General features: G+C 40.0%; 1 protein-coding gene across 12 annotated transcripts in view; it reads right to left on the bottom strand.

Moving 5' to 3' along the window:
• cnot4b (CCR4-NOT transcription complex, subunit 4b) overlaps positions 1–23,854 on the bottom strand; it is a 176,195-nt gene that overhangs the window by 103,950 nt on the left and 48,391 nt on the right. For all 12 annotated transcript variants that reach the window (XM_063058285.1, XM_063058292.1, XM_063058287.1 and 9 more), the window contains exons 2-4: positions 16,573–16,813; positions 12,137–12,334; positions 7,792–7,878 (exon numbers count right to left, since the gene is read on the bottom strand). In XM_063058285.1, coding sequence (XP_062914355.1) covers positions 7,792–7,878; positions 12,137–12,334; positions 16,573–16,746 — 459 coding nt within the window. In that variant the 5' untranslated portion in view covers positions 16,747–16,813. The remainder of the gene's footprint in view (positions 1–7,791; positions 7,879–12,136; positions 12,335–16,572; positions 16,814–23,854) is intronic.

The raw sequence follows: 23,854 nt of genomic DNA, 5'->3' as shown, positions 1-23,854 counted from the left end.
CAGCTGATGAATACCAAAGTCCTTCACGAGTTTCATGGAATTCCCAGACCTCTACCCTACTGCTCAATAATAAACTGACAGATTCCAAATGTTTTCTTTTTTTAATCTTTGCAAAATTGGCAAATGTCACATTTGTTGGCTAGGAAATAAAAAGGCATGCCAGGCAACTATTGAGTAATTCAGATTAACTTTCTGATGAGCAAGATTTTTAAAAATGTTGAAGTGAAAGTAGTAGCTACTTGGGAAGAGTCTGAACAGGTGAAGTCGAGCCACCAATGATGTGATGGACCTATCTAAATGTATGCTGTAATGTTTCAAAATCTGCAGGTGACACAAAGCCACCAAATCAAATTTATGTGACATGTATTGTGAAATTTGTGATTTTGCGCAGCTGTATAGTACAATACATAAAATACACTGTAACTTACAATACACGGTACATATAAAATTAAAATTAGTACAAAAAGAGAGCCAAAAATAGTGAAGTAATGTTCGTGGGTTGGTTTATTGTTCAGTCAGAATTCTTGATGGCAGAGAAGCAGCTGTTCCTGAAAAGTGTAGCGGTTAGCATAACATTATTAGAGCTCAGGGCATTCTGACGTCATCTGCAAGGAGTCTGAGCATTCTCTCTGTGGGAGCTCTGATCTCCTTGCACAGTCCGAAGATGCACTTGTTGGTAAGTTAATTGTCCTGTGATTAGACTAGCATTAAATCAGGAGTCACGACTTGAAGGCCAGAAGGACCTATTCTGTGCTGTATCAATAAATAAAAACATTGACTGTACATCTTCAGGCTTCTACACCTCCTCTCTGATGGTAATTATGAAAAGAGAGCAAGTCCTGGGTGATAGGCTCCTTAATGATGGATCCTGCCTTTTTAAGATGTCCTCAATATTGGGAGGCTATACCTATCATGGAGCTAGCTGCGTTTACAACCCTCAAGCTTTTTCCAACCTTATGGAGTAGCCCCTCCATACCAGACAGTGATGCAAATAGTTAAGATGCTTTCCACAGTATATCTGTAGGAATTTGCAAATGTGTTTGGTGACATATCAAATCTCCTCAAACTCATGAAATACAGCTGCCATTATGCCACCTCCTCCTTAATTGCATAAACATGTTGGGCCACGGATAGATCTTCAGAGATGTTGACACCCAAGGACTTGAAACTGCTCACCCTTTCCACTGCTGACATCTCGATGAGGACTGGTGTGTGTTCACTCAACTTTCCCTTCCGGAAGTCTACAATCAATTCCCTGGTCTTACAGACATTGAGTACAAGTTTGTATTGCAACACCACTCAACCAGCTGATCCATCTCATTCCTGTACACCTCCTTGTCACCATTTAAGATGCTGCCAAAAACCGTTGAGTCATCAGCAAATTTATAGCAAATTTGCGCTGTGCCTAGCTACACAGTCATAACTGTAGAGACAATAGAACAGTGGGCTAAACACACATCCTTGAGGTCAGTGAGATGTCATTTCTAATCTGCATTGACTATAGTAATTAATTGTGGAAGACAAAGTTCCAATTGCAGGCATAAAGACCCAGGTTTTGAAGCTTGTTTATTGAGGATATGATGGTGTTGAACCTTGAACTGTAGCCAATAAACAGCAGCCTGACATGGGCATTGCTGTTCTCCAGGTGGTCCAAGGCTGAACGGAAAGCCAGTGAGGTTGCATCTATTGTAGATCTGTTGTGGCTGTAGGCAAACTGCAATGGGTCCAGGCCCTTGCTCAGGCAGGAGTTGATTCTAGCCATGTTCAACCTCTCAAAGTACTTCATCACAGATGTGAGTGCATCTCGGCAATAGTCGTCCAGGCAGCTCTTCTTGAAGACCAGTATAATTGGTGCCCTTTTGAAGCAAGGTGGGAACATCTGACTGCAACAGTGAGAGATTTTTAGTGTGCTACCAGGTACACCAGCTATGACCGACTCCTTGTGAGGGTTCAACCTCTTGTAAGATGTTCTGATGTCAGCCTCTGAGATAGAGATCACAGGGTCACTAGATACTGCAAGTATAATTTTATTCTCTCCTTCAAAGCATGCAAAAAAAGGCATTGACCTCAACTGCAACTGAAGCATCACAGCCATTCATGATGTTAGGTTTCCCCTTGTAGGAAGTAATACCCTGTAAACTTTACTAGACCCGATGTGCATACAATTCCGCCTTGAAATTGATCCAGAGTTGCTTATACGCTGTTAAGATAGCCTTCCATAATTCTGGAATTCTGGTAGAGCTCTGGGTGGCACAAATCTAGCTCTATGTAGTCTGCAAATCTCATGGTTCCTGGCTTGGATATGTTCGGAATGTTCCTGAAGGCACAAGTCTTTATCAAGTTGGGGACAACGGCATTCAGATTCGACGAGATGTATATTATTCAGTCCACTGATTCAAAGCACTCATGTAAGCTCTCCTCCACCTCCGTTGACCATACCTTCATGGTCCTTACTTCTGGTGCTGCAGTCCTCAGTCTCTGCCTGTAAGCATTGCTAATGATGGTGTAACGGTAGTTTAAGTGTATTGACTTCTCTGGTTCCACAGATGACATGTTAATATTAGTTGGCCAAAAACTTTTTCAAGCTGGCCTGGGTTAATATCCTTTGTATTGATCGGTAAGGCCTCAAGATGCACTGTCTCATGACTGCTGATCATGCTCAGTTCTTCCAGTGCCTGCCTGTCGCTGGCCAAGGGTGAAAAATACACTGCAGCCACGACAATGGCGGAAAACTTCCTCAGCAGATAAAATGGACATTACTTGCCCACTGGATTTTGCAAGTCAGGAAAGCAGCACTGAGAGTGAACTGCCACATCTGTGCATCACGTCAGCTCTGCCTTTCCTCGATGCCGCTGTCCAGTTCACGTGGTGGAAGATGAAGGCCTCGGGCTGAAGCATTGTGTCGAGAGTACTGGGGATGAAACCATGTCTCTGTGAAGCACACAGCAGTTTTGATGTCCCTCTGGTACTGTAATCTTGCTGAGTTCTTCAAATTTTATTTACCACAGACTGTTCAGCAGGATAATAGGGAGTGGGAACAGCCTACCATGCTTTCCACGTTTCCTTTTCCTTAAAGGGAATCTGCACTCAACCTGAGTGCAGTATGGAGTCTGCCAATTTTGAGGATCGAAGTATCTTTGAATGCCTTAAAACAATATTTCTTACTGAAGTACCCATGGGTATGACTGTAGTTGTTAGCTGTAGCAGTCCTAAATGAGAAGAGCTCATGATTCCCTTCGAAGCTGCAGGGAAGAGTTGCCACTTCTCAGTGCTATCTTATCCCCTGCCAAGGCTTAGGAACAGCACTGAACTGTAAGACAGGAAATAACAGGCAGAATGGATAGGCACAGTACTGTGCAAGTCTTGGGTACATACACACATATAGCTAGGTGCCTAAGACTTTTACATAGTATTGTATTTGTCAACATTGAACAGAGAGTGAGTTTGTAAATCTGGTGGGAGCAAAGGATGTTTGGAATGGCGAGGATGGAATGCCACAGGAGGGGTGTGGAGCAGGTGGCAAAGGGGTGCCAGGGGCAGGGGTGTGGCACAGATACAGGCACTCCCAGCCCTGAGGCACCAGCCAAACTCATTTGATTCCAAACAATTAGTTTATTGATAATTACAGAATGTCTCTCTGGTGCTTCCCACTCCCTCCCCTTTTCTCCAAACGCGATGCCCCTCTCCCTGCCCCCCCTTATGCCTTTTCTTTCTTTTCAAGGTGGTTAGGGCTCTGTCAGTCATGATCTACAGTTCAAACTACAGTTCTGTGCAAGCTGTGCGGCGTGGCGGTTCGCCATCTCCAGAGACAGTCTGGAAGAGATGTGGCTTTGGGGAGCAGCCCCGTAGACGACCTTGTTCCTTGCCGATTTTGCTGACTGAAGTGCCGTGGGAAACAAACATTGGGACAGAAGGCAGTGTGTGTTGCTGTCAGAAGGCCCCTATACTCAAGCGATCCTCCTCTCTAGACATATAGTTGCATGCAAAAGTTTGGGCACCCCGGTCAAAATTTCTGTTACTGTAAATAGCTAAACAAGTAAAAGATGAACTGATTTCCAAAAGGCGTAAAGTTAAAGATGACACATTTCTTTAATATTTTAAGAAAACTTTTATTTCCATCTTTTACAGTTTCAAAATAAAGGAAAAGGGCCTGAAGCAAAAGTTTTGCCACCCTGCGTGGCAGTACTTAGTAACACCCCCTTTGGCAAGTATCACAGCTCGAAAACCTTTTTGTAGCCAGCTAAGAGTCTTTTTTCTCCAAACATACCTTTGCTCATTGTGGCCAAAAAGTTCTATTTTAACTTCATCAGTCCACAGGACTTGCTTCCAAAATGCATCAGGCTTGTTTAGATGTTCCTTTGAACTTTTTGGCCACAATGAGCAAAGATCTGTTTGGAGAAAAAAAGGGTGCAGAATTTCATGAAAAGTACACCTCTCCAACTGTTAAGCACAGGGGTGGATCGATCATGCTTTGGGCTTGTGTTGCAGCCAGTGGCACAGTGAACATTTACTGGCAGAGGGAAGAATGAATTCAATTAAATATCAGTGAATTCTGGAAGCAAATATCACACCGTTTGTAAAAAAAAAGCCAAAGATGAAAAGAGGATGGCTTCTATAACAGGATAATGATCCTGAGCACACCTCAAAATCCACGACAGACTACCTCAAGAAGCACAAGCTGAAGGTTTTGTCATGGCCCTCACAGACCCTGACCTAAACATCCAGAATTTGTGATAGACCTCAAAAGGGCAGTGCACGCAAGACGGCCCAAGAATCTCACAGAACTAGAAGCTTTTTGCAAGGAAGAATGGGCGAAAATCCCCTAAACAAGAATTGAAAGACTTTTAGCTGGCTACAAAAAGCATTTACAAGCTGTGTTACTTACCAAAAGGGGTGTTACTAAGTACTGCCATGCAGGGTGCCCAAACTTTTGCTTCGGGCCCTTTTCCTTTTTTGTTATTTTGAAACTGTAAAAGCTGGAAATAAAAAAAGTTTTCTTGCTTAAAATATTAAAGAAATGTGTCATCTTTAACTTTATGCCTTTTGGAAATCAGGTCATCTTTTATTCATTTAGCTATTCACAGTAACAGAAATTTTGACCGGAGTGCCCAAACTTTTGCATGCCACTGCAATATGTGTATACATATATACACACACATGATCAGTGACAGCCTGTCAGTCCTCGAGTTAGGGGGCTTGGAGAAGTGACATGGAAGATTGTAATATTGGAACAGCGAATCATCATTGCACAAGCAACCTTTCTCTCCCTTGATGGGGGTGGGGGAGAGACTGAGATACTGAAGTGCTGGCTTATGAACTACTAGTCTCTTTGGGGGATTTTGGTATTGCTTGCATGATGAGGGTTGATGCTTCCGTTGCTGCTTGTGCATTGGGGAGGGGTGTTTCTGGGTTCTGATATTTCTAACATTCATTCTATGGGTTTTTTCTTTCGTGGATGTCTGTGAAGATTAAGAATTTCAGGTTGTATACGGCATACTTTCACTTTTATTAAATTGAATCATTTGAACCTTCCCACCCAGTCCACAATAGAGATCCATACCAGAATCAGGTTTATCATCACTCACACATCGATTTGTTTATTTTTTGCGCCAGCAGTACATTGCAATACATAAAATTACTGTGCAAATGTCTTAGGTATATGTATATCTCCAAATATCGAAGACTTTTCCACAGTTCTGTTAGTGGCAGATAGAATTTAACACTAAGAATGAAATGAAACACTTGGGTAAAAATAATGCAAGAAAATTGAGTAAACAGCAAAATTCCAAAGGCCTTGCATGAACATAGGAAGTGAATAAACATACACAGTGATCCTTGAAATTTGCAGGCATGCTGAGCAAGTGCTTCATGAAACACATGAATTCCTGGGATTTATAGAGGCATAGGGTAAAATAATTATGTTCAATCTGTACAAAACACTTGATAGGCAACAATTGCGGTGCTGTGCCCAATTCTGATCAAATTTTGAAAAGCATTTCCAAGTCCGAGAGAGTGCAGAAGAGATTTATTACCATGCTTTCAGAGTTCAGGGATTTCACCTAAAAATACAATGGAGAAGCTCTTCTTAGAGTAAAGAATATTGACTGGAAAAATATTAGAGCATTAAAATCATGACAGATGGTTTTATGGAGCAAAGCTGCTCAAGAAAGTCCTCCGATTTAAATATGTCATCAAAAAGATTGAGTTAAGATCTACGATTTACTGCCTACAAGGCTGTTAGCACCGACACCACCTTGAAAAGCAAACTGCACAGGCACTTGAAGGAGAATAATTTTCACATCTGTGGAGAACAAGCAGCAGGGTAATGACTGAGAGTTCTGTCTTGGGAAACCTGCATAGACTTAATAACCACCTGCACTCAAAATTTGCTTACATTTTCTGGCCATCTACGAAGTGGATTAAGAAGGTAATAAAAGTCATTTGTGTTACTTTATGAACTCAGTTTAATATTGATATTGCCTTTAAGGACAAAATTAATAACCCTTAAGATTCAAAAAAGATTAACTGACTAAAATCTTGCCATAAGGTAAGTAAATTTAAAGCTATAATTTCTTGCTACCAAAATGCAATCACCTGACCAAGCCTTGTGTCCTTCATTTACCTGGTGTCTGCACATTGTAACTTTGCCCATGTCTCTTTGAACATATTACCATTGCCGTCACTGCTCACTCACTACTTTTTCAGATCTTGGGTCACATACAAAGTTCACTATTTATGCGCATCAAGCTTAGATATAATAAATACCAGTGGCTTCACATAATTTCCTGGGGAACTTTGGTTCCCAACAGTATGAAGATCTCTGTCACTGTGCTTCCCTTTCTTTACTTAATTTTGTACCATACAACTTTTTACCCCTTTCTTGCAGGATCCTTAATTTTTGTTACAAAACTTCAGAGATCTGCTTCTGCCACAAAGAGCAGCCTACTTTGCCCTGATTGTTTGCAAATTGCTCGATCTTCAGTTTATTTCCTTTCCCATATAATCACAAATTTTCAATCTCATATCAATCCTTCGCCAATTTTCAAATGTTTCTACATTTCAAGCTACCATGCTACGCTTCTCTCACCTCTAATCAAGTCTTAGTACATTAATCCAATCCCTTAAATAGATCTTTTCAAGGAACTTGAAATGTGCAGTCCTTAGTTATCTTTCTCTCACACTCATATGTTTGAAATATATTCTTTAGATTGGATTATAATTCCCTAGTTTTCGTACACCTGTTGATAAAATAAGGCACCCTCAACACCCGTTGATCAAATCTGAAATTCAATGCAAAGCAAGATTTTATGTTGAAAAAGTGTTTAAGACTGGCAAAAGAGACCCGTTCCTTCATATCAAACGAATTGAAACTTAACACAATGTACAATGCATGCTGTATCATTGTGTCATAATTATCTACATGTACAATAAATTATTACTGGTTTAATCCCCATGATTAAAGCAATGATGTTTTAATCCACTCATTTCCTAAATATGCTCAGTGATCAATGCAAGTCTAGATTAGCACTTTTATATGCCATTTCAGCCTAGAAGAACGAGGGCAAGTACAGATATCTGCATAACAAAATACAAAAAAATGCTATTATACCCCTTTAAGTACAAGTAATCCATGATAGGCAGGCATTTGATGATTTTTTTTTAAAAAAAGTCATTTCTGGCAGAGAAGACAAAGGAGGCTTATAGCCCTGTCCTAGCATTCCAAATAGTAAATGAAGTAAAACGAAAGGGAAAATCAACTAAGAAATGAGCCATTAGCTGGTGTAACCTTACCTGCGAACCTGCATATGATGTGCTGTTGTTGATAACAACTTTATGTATTTTACCAAACTTCCCAAAATATTCTGGCCGTTTTAAAACCTGGTTGTTAAAAAAATATATATACATGAATATACAGATGGTGATTCAATTCAATATCCATGATTCATTCAACATTTTAAACAAGAGTTCAAAACCAATTATTTCAGCAATAAAGTTCAACTAACACTAGCAAGGCCAAAAACAAGGAATTATCTGCAATTTAGCAATACTAACTGTAATAGTCACAGCTTCCTACACCAAGTGGGTTTGGACAGATATCTCAACAAAACATTGCCTAGATGAACTATTTCAAAGGGGTTAGCAAAAGAGCCAAAATGATGAAAGTTGGCTTCTTTGGACTGCCCCAAGTTGAATGTTTCTTCCGGTTTATGACTTTTTGGTATAACAATCCTGAATGCTTTCAGAGACAATTATGTAGGAAGATATTTACACTCAAGACAGTCTTGCAATCAATTTCAAGTTCTTGGAGTGAAGAACTTTCAAAAGGTAGTCAAAATGAACAATTTGTAGAAAGCAACTTAAAAGATGTTACTGAAAAAGCTGATGTGTCTGCAACCAAAACATCTCTGGTACTAAGCTGATATACAATTTTTTTTAATGAGTAACTGTACTATTGGCCTGTTGTAAATCATACTCAGAAAGAGTTTAGAACTTGGCCTTGTGAAGTGCCTTGTAAAAGTATTCAGCCCCCAACCCTTTGTTCACATAAATGAGTATTACGACTAGGGATTTTGATCAATTTAGCTGAGAATTTTTATTTGTGAATCAGATGTTCCTTATTTCACAATGGAGACCAACCCCCACCCAAAAAAAAGGGGAAATGGCTAAGCATGATAAACTAAAAAAAAAATCAAAAACTAATGTCAGCAGTTCAAAAATATTCCTCACCTTTGCTCAGTACACAGTTGAACCACCTCTTACACCAGTTGTCTTTTTGGATAAGTCTCTATTTCATTTGCACAATGTGATGGCGATTGCTCAAGCTGTGCCAGGTTAGGTGGGGAGCGGTAGTGTACAGTAACTTTGAGGTCTTGTCAGAGATGCTTGATCCAGTTAAGGTCAGGACTCTGACAGGGCCGCTCAGGGACATTAATTTTCTTCATTTGAAGCCACTCCATGGTTGCTTGGGCAGTGTGTTTTGGGTCATTGTCTTGCTTAAAGACAAACCAACACCCCCCCCCCCCGCCAGTTTAAGCTCTCTGGCAGAGGCTAGCAGGATCTCTGTGTATTTAACAGCATTCATCTTTCTATCAATTCTGGCTAGATCCCTATAGCACACTTTACATTAGGAAGGTGTTACCTGGCTGATGCACAAAATTAGATTTACATCACACATACCACTTAGCATTGAGGCCAAACAATTCTACTTTAGTCTTATCTAACCACCAGATCTTGTTCCACACTCCTTACAGTATCTTCTAGATCAGGGGTCCCCGAACTTTTTTGCACCGCGGACTGGTTTAAAATTGACAATATTCTTGCAGACCGGTCGACGGGGGGGGGGGGGGGGGGCAGGGGGTTAATCACAACCGGAATATAGGTGATAACTCAACTATAAGTCGCTTATAAGTGGCTAATACACTCAATTTCATTTCTAAAAGGTTTATCTAACAAATTTAATATTAAACACACCGCATATTTTCCTCCCATGAATATAGTGAGAATTATAAGTCACTAGCAACGTAACATTTTAAGTAACGTTTGGATATTAAACACAGCGCACATTTTCCTCATATGAACATATAAAATCATTGCAACACACCAATATCGCTGAATCAGTGGGAGCCCTGGGCTTGTTTTCCTGCAACAAGACGGTCCTATCGAGGGGTGACGGGAGACAGCGATACTCGAAGGGGGTTCCTTATGTCCAGTCTATTCCGCAATTTAGTTTTCGTTGCATTCATTGCAGAAAACCCCGCTTCGCAGAGATATGATGTTGGAAATGGAAGCAACGTCTTCAGTGCTTTCGTGGCTATCTCAGGATATTCAGCCTTGACTTTGATCCAGAATGCCGGCAGAGATGTTATGCCAAACATACTTTTCAGCCCACTGTCATCCGCAAACTCGAGGAGTTGATCTTCTTCCCATGCTGACATGGATGATTCACCGGCGACATTCACAAATGGATCATGGACCCATTCCTCTGAACGTCTTGGGTCATTTGCAATTGGGAAGTAACACTCAAATTCTGTCGACAGCAAAGATAGATGATCGCGCACCAGCTGTGAGAAGGATGGTGCAGCCTCAGTATCTCCCAAAATCCCAGCTAATGTTGGGAACATATCAAATATGCTCTTGTCCACTCGCCGTCCCCACAGTTCCAGTTTGGCTTTGAAAGCAGACACTTTATCTGCCAACTTGAAGACAGTTGTCATTCTCCCCTGAAGTGACAAATTGAGTTCATTGAGCAGGTTGAAGATGTCACACAGATAAGCGAGTTTTGCTATCCACTCCTCGTCACTGAAGTGTGCTGCCAGTGGTGACTTTTTTCCTGAAATGAATCTCTGTAGCTGCTCTCTTAACTTAAAAACCCTTGCCAGGGCTCTCCCCCTTGATAGCCACCTGACTTCAGTGTGTAAGAGAAGGCGTTTATGCTCTGCATCCATTTCCTTGCAAAGCTACTCTAACAGATGCGAGTTAAGGGCTTTTGCTTTGATCTGATTGATAACTTCAACAAAGTCACTCAATATGCTGTTAAAATCATTTTTTGGCTAGCCAGCATTTCCCTGTGTATGACACAGTGTGTGGACTAGCAGCACTCAGGAGCAACCTCTTTGACTCGGGCAGTAAAACCAGACAGCCGCCCAGTCATAGCTGCAGCCCTGTCTGTGCATATTCCAACACAGAATGACCAGACCAGTTTGCCTGACATGTAGTCATTCTAAGACTGAATAGTTCTGCCCCAGTTGTGTTAGTTGGCAGTGGCAATGCACACAACATATCCTCGTGCACATCGTCTTGAAATATATATTGCACATAAACCAGCAGTATTGCCTTGTTATCGACATCGGTAGACTTGTCGACCTGGATAGCATACGATGGTGACTCATTAAGCCATTCCAACAGCTGGGCTTCGATGCCCTCCGCTATGTCATCAATTCTCCTTGAAACTGTGGTAGCTGAAAGAGAAACCTGTGCCATCTTGTTAGCTGCAGTTTCTCCCAACAGTTCACGGCACATGTTCTTGGCAGCAGGCAGAAGCAATTCTTCACCAACAGTGAAAGGCTTCTTAGCCTTAGCAATACGGCTAGCCACTAAGTACGACGTTCTCAGAGCAGCAGCGTTTGTGGAGATGGTGGCTCTCAGCACTTGCTTCTGTCCCACTTGCTCATGTTTCTTCTGCTCAAAAAACTCAATGGGTTTGTCTTTAAGTGCAGGGTGCCGAAGCAGTTTTGAGGGCTTCAATGCCTCATTAGACAGCTTGTCTCCACATATCACACACGGGGGCTTGGAGTGTGTGAGTCACCGGTCTCAATAAAGCTATATTTTATGTACGACTCGTATTTTCTGTTGAAGGAAGCTTTTTTTTTTGCAGTCTCGGCCTCAGCTGTCTCTGTGTTATCATCATTGTTAGGCCTTTTATGTTCCCTACCACCTCTTCCAAAGAATCTCTCAAACGACGTTTGTTTTTTTTTACTCAGAGTAGTTGTACCTCTCTATTATCATTTCCCTGACTTGTTTTGAATGCTTTTTTGTCTTCATTTTGGTTTGGTCTGTTGAAAGTCTACCATATTGTTGGACCTTACAAAGGAAGCGGGTATTTATTCTTATGAATTCATTGAAAACAGCTGATCCTCCAATTCTCTACATCAATTGGGTAAGATGGTAAGGTAATATACAGTATGGCACCTGATGAAAGTTAGCTTAGTAATTACAAAGGGGATGAATATTTTTTCAGCCTCAATTTTGTTTTTAAATTTTTAGTAAATTGTTGACAGGTGTTGGAATTCTTCTGTTGATTTGACACGATGCATAATGTTTTACAGATCAACTCAAAAATCCTACTTCAATATAGTTTAAATCTAGAAAATAAGACACTAAAATGTGAAAATAGTTGTGGGGGCTGAATACTTTTTCCAAGGTATTTTAACATGCCGTGGTTTCATGATCAATGGTTATCCCTAACATCTGAACTAATCTACTCTCTAATCATATCACTTGCTAGTTGTTTTGGGCAAATTTGCTGTTCAGCTTCCCACACTGATTTTATTTGAAAAATACTTAGTTTAATATTAAGGACTTTAGAAATAGCCTAAAGTTGCAAAAGATACAACATAAACTCAAAGCACCGGCTCACCTCTGGATCTGCAAGCCTCTGTGATAGACCAACAACAAAAACTAGATTCTTCTGTACAACACGTACACTGGCCAAATGCTTGCGGTTCTCTGAGATTTTCTGTTTCCGCTCATTCTGTTTCTGTTTCTTCTCATTTTTTATCCTCTGTAACTCCTCTTGAGAAAGCGGTTTATAAACTGCAGGATCTTCAGGGTAGGGCTGGGGGAGGGGGTAAACAGAAGGAAACAGGGAATACTGGTTAAATGATGAAAGATGAAAAATATAAGCTTCTGATAAATTTGAGACTTTTGGAGCCACAGAACATTTAACATCCATCTAAACACATTTTGATTCCTCTATCCACCCCTGAACCCGATGACAAAACACATCTAGGATTATGACACAAATGAAGATGAACTCCAAAGATAAATAGTGAATTTGTTGGACAAGGAGAAAATACCCAGCTTACACTGGCAGTGTAACCAGTGGACAAGGCAAGGAGTACAAAACATTTAAATTATGGGATCAAGACAACATTGTGAATCTTTATTGCCGAGTCAATGCTCAGAGCAATACTATTTATACAGCTGATTATTTTGAGTTACAGCAATGCGAGAATTGCACACTGGATCCAGGGCTCACTACATCTTTGAAGATAATTACTTGGGTCTATTCCTCAGCAAAGTGAAAGGAATTTGTGTCGTCTTATGAACTCTGACACGTTTGGCATGTGACGAATAACAGCGTGCAACCTATGTATGTGTGCCAAATTGCAGAACACAGTTATCCATGATCAAATGGTAGAGTTAATTTGCCAATAATAAGATTGACTGATATGCAGGTGAATCTTGCCCTTTCGCTATAATAGATGCCTGACTAAAAGGGGAAGGCTGATGTGTCTGGTATCACAAGGAAACACTTGTCATAATTAGGGAGCTTAAGATAAAAGAACCCTTAGGAACCAGTGATCACAATATGATTGTGTTCAACTTGAAATTTGATAGGGAGAAAGTAAAGTCTGATGTAGCAGTATTTCACTGGAGTATGGGAAATTACAGTTGTAAGAGAGAGGAATTGGCCAAAGTAAATTGAAATGAGCTGCTGGCAGGAATGTCAGCAGAGCAGCAATAATGTACGCTTCTGGGAAAAATTAGGAAGGGGCAGGACATGTCTATTACAACAATAAAGAAATACAGGTCCACAATCCCTTATCCAAAATCCTTGGGGCCAGTAGCATTTTGGAATTCAAAATTTTTTGGATTTCAGACCCCCCCCCCACCCCATACCAAAAAACACATATGCTCAAGTCCCTTATTTAATCTGTCTCAGTGCAGTGGACTTTAAGACCCAGCAGCACACCAAACCTATGCACATCCTCCCGTATACTTTAAATCATCTCTAGATTACTTATAATACCTAATACAATGTAAATGCTATGTAAATAATTGTTATACTGTCTTGTTTAGGGAATAATGACAAGAAGAAATTTTATTTCCAACAAAAACATTCAATAAAACATAAAAATATACAGCTTCAAATGAAACGAATCAAATCAAACACATGGTAAATGACTTATTGGAACAAATGTAGAACATCACTGTCACTATAAACTTCAGTAACTTGTCTTTCTGTTTATTTAAATCATATATAGTGGTAGTTCCGACACAATTTTCTTCAGTAAGACGCCGCACAGACACACCACGATCAAGCTTCTGCAATAACCCCACTTTCTGCGTTATTGATAGAGAAGATTCCTTCTCTTTTTCTCATTGTTACCCATAGGGGTATCTGCAGCTCTTTTTGACATTTTCACAGTGAAATTAAACACAAAGTCAACAGTGAACACAAAATATCAGCGAACAGCAAATGCACGTGTAACCAGAATGAGCGCTGAACCACCACTGATGTCTGGCGGCCTCTGCTAGTGCTGCCACGTCACACCTGAGTGATGTCAGCTGTCAGAAAAAAAAACCTGGGTTTTCCAAGCTTTTTGGATTTCAGAATTTTGGATAAAGGAATGTGCACCTGTACTCAAATGGTAAAATAGTATAACCATGGCTGACAAGGGAAATCAAAGCTATTGTAAAAGCATACAACAAAGCAAAAAATAGTGGGAAGATAAATGATTGGGAAATTTTTTAAAACTTACAGATAGCAACTAAAAAAAACATTAAAATGGAGAAGATGAAATATGAAAGCAAGCTAGCAAATAATTTCAAAGTGGATAGTAAAAGTGTTTCAAGTATGTTAAATGTAAAAGAGAACTGAGAGTGGATATAGGACCGATAGAAAATGAGGCATGAGAAATAATAACGAGGGACTAGGAGATGGCTGCTGAACTTAATTACTATTTTGCGTCAGTCTTCACTGTGGAAGACACTAGCAGTATGCCTGATGTTGTAGTGTGTGAAGGAAGAAAAGTTGGTGCAGTTACTGTTACAAGAGAGGTGGTGTTCAAAAAGCTAAAAGACCTAAAAGTACACAAGTCATCCAGACCAGAGGAACTGCACCCTAGGGTTCTGAAAGAGATAGCGTTAGAGATTGTGGTGGCATTAGAAATCTTTCAAAAATCATTGGACTCTGGCAAGGTGCCAGAGGACTGGAAAATTGCAAACGTCACTCCACTCTTTAAAAGAGGAAGGCAGCAGAAAGGAAATTATAGACCAGTTAGTCTAACCTCAGTGGTTGGTAGTCAATTGTTAAGGATGAGGTGATGGAATACTTGGTGACACAGGACAAAATAGTACAAAGTCAGCATGAATTCCTTCAGGGAAAATCCTGCCTGCCGAATCTGCTGGAATTCTTTGAGGAGATTACAAGTAGGATAGATAAAGGGGCTGCAGTGGATGTTGTATATTTGGACTTTCAGAAGGCCTTTGACAAGGTGCCTCACGAGACTGCTTAACAAATTAAGAGCCTATGGTAATTACAGGAAAGTTACTAACATGGTTAGAGCTTTCACTGATTGGTAGGAGGCAGCGAGTGGGAATAAAATGATGCTTTTCTGGTTGGCTGCCAGTGACTATTGGTGTTCTGCAGGGGTCAGTGTTGGGACTATTTTGTATGCTGTCTATCAATGATTTAGATGATGGAATAGATAGATAGAAAGTGGCAAATGAAATGCAATCTTGGAAAATGCATGGTCATGCACTTTGGCAGTAGAAATAAACATGTGAACTATTTTCTAAATGGGGAGAAAATCCAGGAATTTGAGATGCAGAGGGACTTGGGAGTCCTTGTGCAGAACACCCTGAATGTCAACTTGCAGGTTGAGTTGGTGGTGAGGAAGGCAAATGCCAAGTTAGCTTTCATTTCAAGAGGTCTAGAATACAAGAGCAAGGATGTAATAATGAGGCCTCACCTTGAGTATTGTGAACAGTTTTGGGCCTCTCATCTTAGCAGCTGGCATTGGAAAGGATACAGAGGAGGGTTACAAGGATGATTCCAGGAATGAAAGGGTTATCAGACGAGGAATGTTTGATGGCTCTGGGTCTGTACTCGCTGGAATTCAGCAGGGGGAGGAGGGATCTCATTGATACCTTTTGAATGTTGAAAGGCCTAGACAGAGTAGATGTGGTAAGGATGTTTCCCATGGTGGGAGAGTCTAGGACAAGAGGGCACAGCCTCAGGATAGAAGGGCGCCCTTTCAAAACAGAGATACGGAGAAATTTCTTTAGCCAAAGGGTGGTGAATCTGTGGAATTTGTTGCCATATGCAGCTGTGGAGGCCAGATCGTTGGGTGTATTTAAGGCAGAGATTGATAGATTCTTGATTGGACTTGGCATCAAAGGTTACGGGGGGAAGACAGGGAACTGGGGTTGAGGAGGAGATTAAAAAAGGATCGGCCATGATTAAATGGCGGAGTAGACTCGATGGTCAGATGGCCTAATTCTGTTACTATGTCTTATGATCTAAACAAGTCTCAGGGATGTACATGGTGACATACATGTACTTTGATAATGAATTTATATTGTGGGTGAACTTTAATCTTGTTGGCTGATCCAAATTATCTTGGTCTAACTATGGGATTTCAGTTTATAATCTATGATGAAGCCCTTTGTAAGGCAGATTGGCTAAGGGCCAAGTGGTGTCCTTTAAATAAGCAAACAATTTTGTTTTCTGTTTCCATCTTCACCATTGCCTTTTGTTTGAAAGCAGGTTTATTTCCATAACTCCACTGTATGGATTGGGAATAAATTTGCATTTGCCAAAGATACTTGTTCTGAAATGACAACCATATCATCACTGTAGTCCCAAATCAATCAAGGCCCAGGGTCATCTGTAATAGGACACCAGCAGCCACTGCCTCCTCACTGGGCTTTCACTTCCCACCTTCCACTGAGTGCCTTTTTAATCCATAATCAAACATGCTAGGTATATAAAGACATAATAGTACAAGCACAATCAGTATTTCTCATTGCAATGCTTGCTTCATAGCTTTTATTAAATAAGCTTACTTTTCTGCAGGCTGGACAGAGGCCGTTTTCGTCTGTGCGTATACGGTGCCAACAGAAACGACAGATCTGGTAGCCACAGGTGCAAGGGAAGAAGTTGATGTCATCAATTTCAAGAGGCTCCATGCAAAGTGGGCATTCAACAGGGTCCTCTTTCGTGTCAGGGCTGCGAGACATCTCCAGTGTTCACAGGATTTTCAACTTCTCACCAATGAAACTGTGCAAATCTGAGTACGTTTCGAGGCTGAATAACCAACACAGAAAAAAAGTGTTTCAGAAGCATGCTTTCACAATTACCCGTGTTAAAAAAAAGTTAGAAACCAATTACAATACACAGCTTGAGTCACACATCAATGTGAAGAGCCGTTTAAGTACCACATAACCCATTTAACTAGTTTTATAAATGGTGCTGTGGCTTAACTCATCCTTGCACATTTGCAAAATAGCAATCAGAGCCCAAATCTGTCAATGGACTTCAATACAACAACCCATGAAACTAAATGTCAGATGCTTTTAATATAATTAAATGTCAAGTACTTTTGTTCTGTCTACCACAAAAGGTGGTATTTTCAGCTTGATAATTCAGAGATAAATCTTCACTTTCTAGAGTTTCATGTGTGGAATTTGTTTCACCAAGTACACCATTTCGAATTAGGAGGAGTTACTGCTCTGTAATCTAGGAAGCCAAGATACTCCTATCATGGAAATCTTGAGAACAAAAGTGCAGCCACTAATATTTCACTCTGATACTACAGCATATTCATTTAAAAACAATGCCTGGGTTGAATGATTATGCACCTAAGCAGATGGTTTCTATGGAACTCAAAGAAATAACTTCACATAGCAACATGCAGTCTCACTTCATTTCCAATATTAAAATGTTCATTTATCATGGTAGATTGATGAGTGGAGCCCAAGATTAATTGGACAAGTCTGGAGACTTTCTTATTAATCTTAGGCATCCTCAGTTCAAAGCAGCTGGGAAAGTATACGATTACACAATCCGTCAAGCTGGATGGTCTCAGCTTGGAAACATTAGCATCTCAGAGGCATTTTAACTTTTAACAAACGATGGAACAAATCGTGTACATACGACAAGGATCGTCTTCCCATGATATCACGGACTCCTTTCTCACGAAGAGTGAATTAGTCTGCTGAGAGATTTCTATTAGCGATACTGGCCTAAGAGCAGCACCAGCATTTTGTTTCGGACTTTTATTGATATGACAGACACTTCTAAGTAGCTTCAAAGTTCAGACTGAACATGTATCAAAACAAAATTAAATGGCTACTATACTAAAGCTTAGATTCTGCACAAAATAAATGACTGGCAAATCTTTGGAAAGCAAAGCTTCAAATATTGCATAATAAGCACCAACATTCTGGCTGGAGGTTAGAAATTAATCTGTTGTGTTTTCCTGTTCAACTCCTGCACTCCCCAAGCAATGACTTTAAGACAATCTGTTTTAAAATGCTACTTCATACCTGTAAACAAACAGTAGATAAATATTTTAGAAGTCAATTATTTTGGACGACACTGTAGCATAACTGTTAGTATAATGCTATTACAATGCCAGCTGTAAAGTCAGGGTTGAATTTCCACTGCTGTCTGTAAGGAGTTTGTACATTGTCCTCGCAACCGTAGGGGTTTCCTGTGAATGTTCCGGTTTCCTCCCACATTCCAAAGTAGCACAGGTTAGGGCTGAGTCGTGCGCACGCTACGTTGCACCAGAAGTATGGCAAGAACTGCCAAGAACAATCCTCATTGATTTGATTTGTCTCAAATGGCACATTTCATTGCGTTTCAATGTACGTGTCAAATAAGATCTTTCCATTTTAGACACCCATTGTAGATTAAATAACTGTATTCTACTACTGCTATATACTCAAAGCATCATACACAACACATAGCACAATCTATTACTCTTCATTATGTGGTAAAACATTTACATTATATATGCACATAGTTGTCAAAAGATGGACAAATTCATTTGTTTTGTTATTGAACAATGGCTGAACATGGGTCTGGACACTGGGAACATTTGACTTTTCTCCAAATGTTTCCACGGAAACTTAAACATTCATTAAAGATAAACTTGGTTAACTTCCCCTAATATAGAAAAAACATATGTTGCACACAGAATACAATTAATTGGACAATGCTATCCATGTTGCCAGGATAAAAATAACACGTGATGAATTCATTTTGCAAGAAACTACTTTTAACTTATGACATCTTCCCCTACCAATCAACAAGAACATTTTTTTCCACGTGTCAACTTAGAATCCTCAATTTTATAATGGGAACCAAGACATGAAGTTTTTTTTTTAAACGCAGAGAGTAGCAAGTGCATGGAATGGGCTGCCAGCAATGGTGGTGGAGGTGGATACGATAGGGTCTTTTAAGACACACCTGGATAGGTACATGGAGCTCAGAAAAATACAGGGCTATGGGTAATGCTAGGTAATTTCTAAGGTAAGGTCATGTTCGGCACAGCTTTGTGGGCCGAAGGTCCTGTATTGTGCTGTAGGTTCTCTATGTTTCTATGAGTTGCATTAGCTTCCAGATGCAACAAGCTTGTGATATTATCGACAATAATACCCCACTTATTGTGAATTTCACAATCTTATATTAGTCCCAGGCAGGAATCCCATTCTTTTCCACCTCAAGCAGAGAAACAGGGAAAATACCAAACACGTAACTACTGTCTAGAAGCTGATGAAGAGAAATTCACCGAGGGTTTTCAGGTCCAGATGGTGATGCCTCTACATGCATCTTGTTTTTTGGGGACGAACTTAGAATTATAATGCTATCCAATTAAAACAGTAGTCTAAAGTTATCATGACCTTAGCATACTTGAAACTTAAGAAAAAATGCATTCACCTGTTTGGCATTAAAAACTATGCAGCAGCTATAATGAGTTACTGTAGCATTCTGCCCAATCTTAATTGCAGCTAAAACCCCTTTCTGCAGCCAAGCCCTCATTCAGGGTTAACTTGTCACAAGGATAAAGATTCAAACACCTTACAGCAGAGGTTGTGTTCAAAAACTATCCTTTAATCCCTTATCACGAAGGAATTGTAACCAAAACAAATGATTTTATGTGAAGCAACGCAAAAGAAAAAAAACATGAAATTATGTTTTAGAATTTAGGCAGCATCAAAGAGTCTGCTTTTGTATTTCTGCTTGAAGACTTGTCTTGCCTGGGTGAGGCTTAAGATACAGGTTGTGTCACATATTTCCGGAGTCAGGAGAAATAAACAAACCTTGATCAGTCTACTTTTGCTTTCCCTCTTCACCCAATAGGACCAGGAACTGTACTGTAATGCAGGATCCTTGCCTTTTTTGGAACATGGTATTTTTAGTTTTGCTTGCAGAGGTAGTACAGAAAATAAACCACTTCCACTGATGCAAGTTCCTGTTCCTACTTCAGTGAGTCAGCATATCTGATTCAAAGCAACTGTTTTTTTAAAAAAAATTCTAAATCAGCAAATGTGATTGGTGTCAACTTTATGATAAGAAGCATGTCAGGCAGCCTGCCAATACCACCAAACGAGTCATTCAATTTACAGACGCTCTATTCTTAAAGGTCATTGTAAATTAGCAACGTTAAATACAAAATTAAAACAAGGAACACCAGAAATGCAGATACCAACACAAGTACAAGTTTTCATTGTCCTATCCACAACACAATAATGAAATGAAGTTTTAAAAGTCAATTACCTGCCCCCAACTCCACTGATCCAAGGAACATGAATACCCCAGTTATTGTGGACATGCTATGTTGATGCCATAAAGTGTGGCGACACTTACGGGCTACCCCAGCACATCGTCGGGTGAATTGTTTGTGAATACAAACATATTTTACTGCATGTTCTGATATGCACATGATAAATAAATTTGAATCTTGAACATTTGAATTTCCTCGCAGAACTTAGTCAAACCCACTAACAAACAATGAACACAGAATATATTTAAGATAAAGACTTAATGATTAGTACACAGAGGTATTATTGAACCAACTTGCACTCTTTATATTAAATCACTACCACATCTTCACCTGGAGGAGCAGGCACACATAAAATTCACACGCTTCACTGTAATGGTAACCTTATTGTTTGTGTGATTTCAACTTTCCACCACCTAACAAAATAGCATTCTTCATGCTTGTGTCCGAATACCGAGCAGCACGATAGTCACAAACATGATTTATCAAGATTCTGAGAGTTCTTTCAGGAGTTTTACACGTGTGATGCCATTTGGTAGTGCAATGGCATCAGCAACACACTTCGAGGAAAATGGTCCAGAATTCAAATCTGTGCTGGTTTGAGTGTCGCAAAACTTTGCCCGCAAAATGCAGTCAACAGTGCTAAGAAAAAGGCAAAAGTGCCACCCAATGCACCAGAGCGTGAAAAGGAACAATAACAACAACAACTCATGGTAGGAATGAGAAGGTCGTCTTAACAAACCATGGCAAGAACAGCCACTCAAGCCAAACATATTGGAACAGCAGAGATCATGTGACATTTCATTACAATGGCTGTTTTCCCTCGTCCTTCAAGTGGATGGTTACTTGATAATGCTGAAATCCTCCGCGAAGAATGTGGAAACACTTGTTACCACTTCCTGTGGAGGCTCTCTTCCCACTCCCACAGAAAAACGTGGATCCTTGTCACCCAAATGTTGAATCCATTGGTATCCAATCTTGCTGTCCTCATGTTCCTCATAAAATATGTCAAACATATGAACATAAGCATATCTATCAGCAGTATGAACAGTATCAGTACAGGAACAATTAAGGGTAGCCAAAGATGGACAAAATCCATTTGACATATTTCTCCATATGCACAAGTTGAGTTGACAGTTTAAAAAGGCCAACCAAGAGTGTGCCAAACAAGTGGCAAACCTAGGCATGAAACCATTACCTACTAGTGATTGCCTGCTGAAATTCCAGAAAGGATGGCCAACAAACACTCAGCTGCCAGGCAGTAAAATGTTGCAACCCTTATGCCCAAGCTTTCCTACACTATAAAACTTACTCAAAACTAAAGACAACAAGACAAAAAAAAAAATCAGAAATAGTGAGCAGCATAAACAGGAGGAGAGCTGAACAGAACGACGTGGTGCAAAAACACTAAACCATTAGCAACTACTTTTGAGTCTTATCCCAATGCTGCTGTTCAGTCAAAGCAGCCCAGAAATACTAGATAAGTCAAAAAAATTTAAAAACTTACAAATATAAGGCAGCCATTATCTAAAGCAACAACTATGACTCTGGCAAGGAAACCTGAAGTAAAGGCACAAACTGAAATAATGTGATGAAACCAAAAATGTGCCATACAAAAAATAAACTGCAACATGAGGCAAGGCACTGGGAGCCACAATGCTAAGAAATGCCACCTCTTGGAAATTAGTGACACCAAAGGCTCAACTCACTGAGAAGGCAGAATCATTGCAGCGGCCCACACATCTTAGCTCCAGCAACCTGAGAGCACCCTGATGAGGAAGATACCAGCACTTGCAGGAGTATGGACACATCAACACGATGAGAATGGCACTGCGGTTCCAGGAACACCCATATAATTCTAAGAGATACAACCCCATCTTTGGGAATCTGGAAGCAGCACAATAAATGCGGTATCCTAAATTCTGGAATATGGATGCAGCACTGCAGTGCACAAGATATTCAAACCCCAGGAAACTGAGAAGAGTAATTCATTATAAGGAGCTAGCTTAAATGTCAATCAAACAGATGGAGCAGTTCATGCACACTTAAAACTAAAACTAATTATGAACTGACCTTAATCCCATTTATTTTAAGATATGATCTAAAAATTGATCTAATACTGTATGTGCAGAGTGTTAAAGGCATACAACCAGCTACAGTGTTACTGTGCCAAGGTCATGCCTGACTCGCTGTTTCTGCAGATGTGGAGTTTAGCACAGCTCAGCAATTATTAGCAGTGGTCACAACAATGGCCCCAATCCATCACAACAATGGCCCCAATCCATCAGGTCAAACAGTGAATGTTAACCATTCCTCTGGCCTAGGTCTTATGCTTGGGGAGGGAATAACTGTATTTAAGTCAGAGGTGGTGGGAGCTGTCTCCACATAGCAAAGGTAACAAAGGAATTCCACTCAAGTACATCAGTGTCTGCAGCCAGCTGTGATGATTGAAAGGTTGGCAAGTTTCTCGTAGCTGCGGATGACCAATCACGCTCAAAAATTACTACCTATTTGAATAATATGTCCCTATAAGTCTGAGAAAAATACTCGAATACAAATGCATCCACAAATCCTTGATGATGTTGAATTACATAAGGTTATTTGTAATAGTTCATAGCTGGTTTAGAATGAATGTAGATAGTGGAAAAGTATTTACTCAGGCCTCCTTGAGCTTATTTCACCATTCAATAAAATCATGTTGATCAGATCCAGAAGTAACCCTTACTTTCTGGTTTGTTTCCCATAACTCTTCTTTTACCTAAGAGGTATTCAATAACAAAAAAGAAAAATGATTCACATAACAGCTTGTCCCATGCTTCCCAATTCCACAAGATTCACAACTTATAATCAACTTCCCTAAAATAATACCCCTTCATTCCAGATTCTACTGCCAAAGGAAATATCTACCAGCATTTGTCATGCTCTCTCAGGACTTTGTTCCAGCCAGATATTATCCAGCATTCAAAAGACTCACTCAATTATTCACCACAAGGTCACCCTCTGAATAATTATACTCTCCAAAGAAACCAAAATTGGCCATTATGCAGACACACTCCCAATGTTTAAGACATCAACTATTGTGCATTCATTTGCCAATCATGTGTACTTCTATTTTGTGGTATCTGCATAGTAACTTATTTTTCTCTATTACAATGACACTATAATCCAAACACACTATTCAGTGGTCTCATTCTATTTAAATAATATTCTGCCTTTTTGCTCTCATTGAACTGAACAAAACATATTTTGAACTGTAATACTTGCATTTACATTACTGACTCCTCTCTATACAACTTGCTATCTACAGCAACACTCAAACGTAAGCAGTTGAGCCCCCAGCACTGATCAATGTGGGGGTCCACTTCACACTTACAAAGCTCATGAACTATTTATCACTACCATAAAAAGACTACAGCTACTTGGGTCTATGGCGATCATGAGAATTAGAATTGAAAAGCCTTCACAAACTTGAGCCATAGCTCTTCCACTTACTATTCAATCTTGTCCACTTTATAGACTTTGGCTTTGATCACCCCAGTCCAGCCTCATCCCTGCAA

Source organism: Mobula hypostoma, chromosome 9 (assembly GCF_963921235.1).
Source record: "Mobula hypostoma chromosome 9, sMobHyp1.1, whole genome shotgun sequence".
Lineage (NCBI taxonomy): Eukaryota > Metazoa > Chordata > Chondrichthyes > Myliobatiformes > Myliobatidae > Mobula > Mobula hypostoma.
This window is presented reverse-complemented; position numbering and strand designations above follow the sequence as displayed.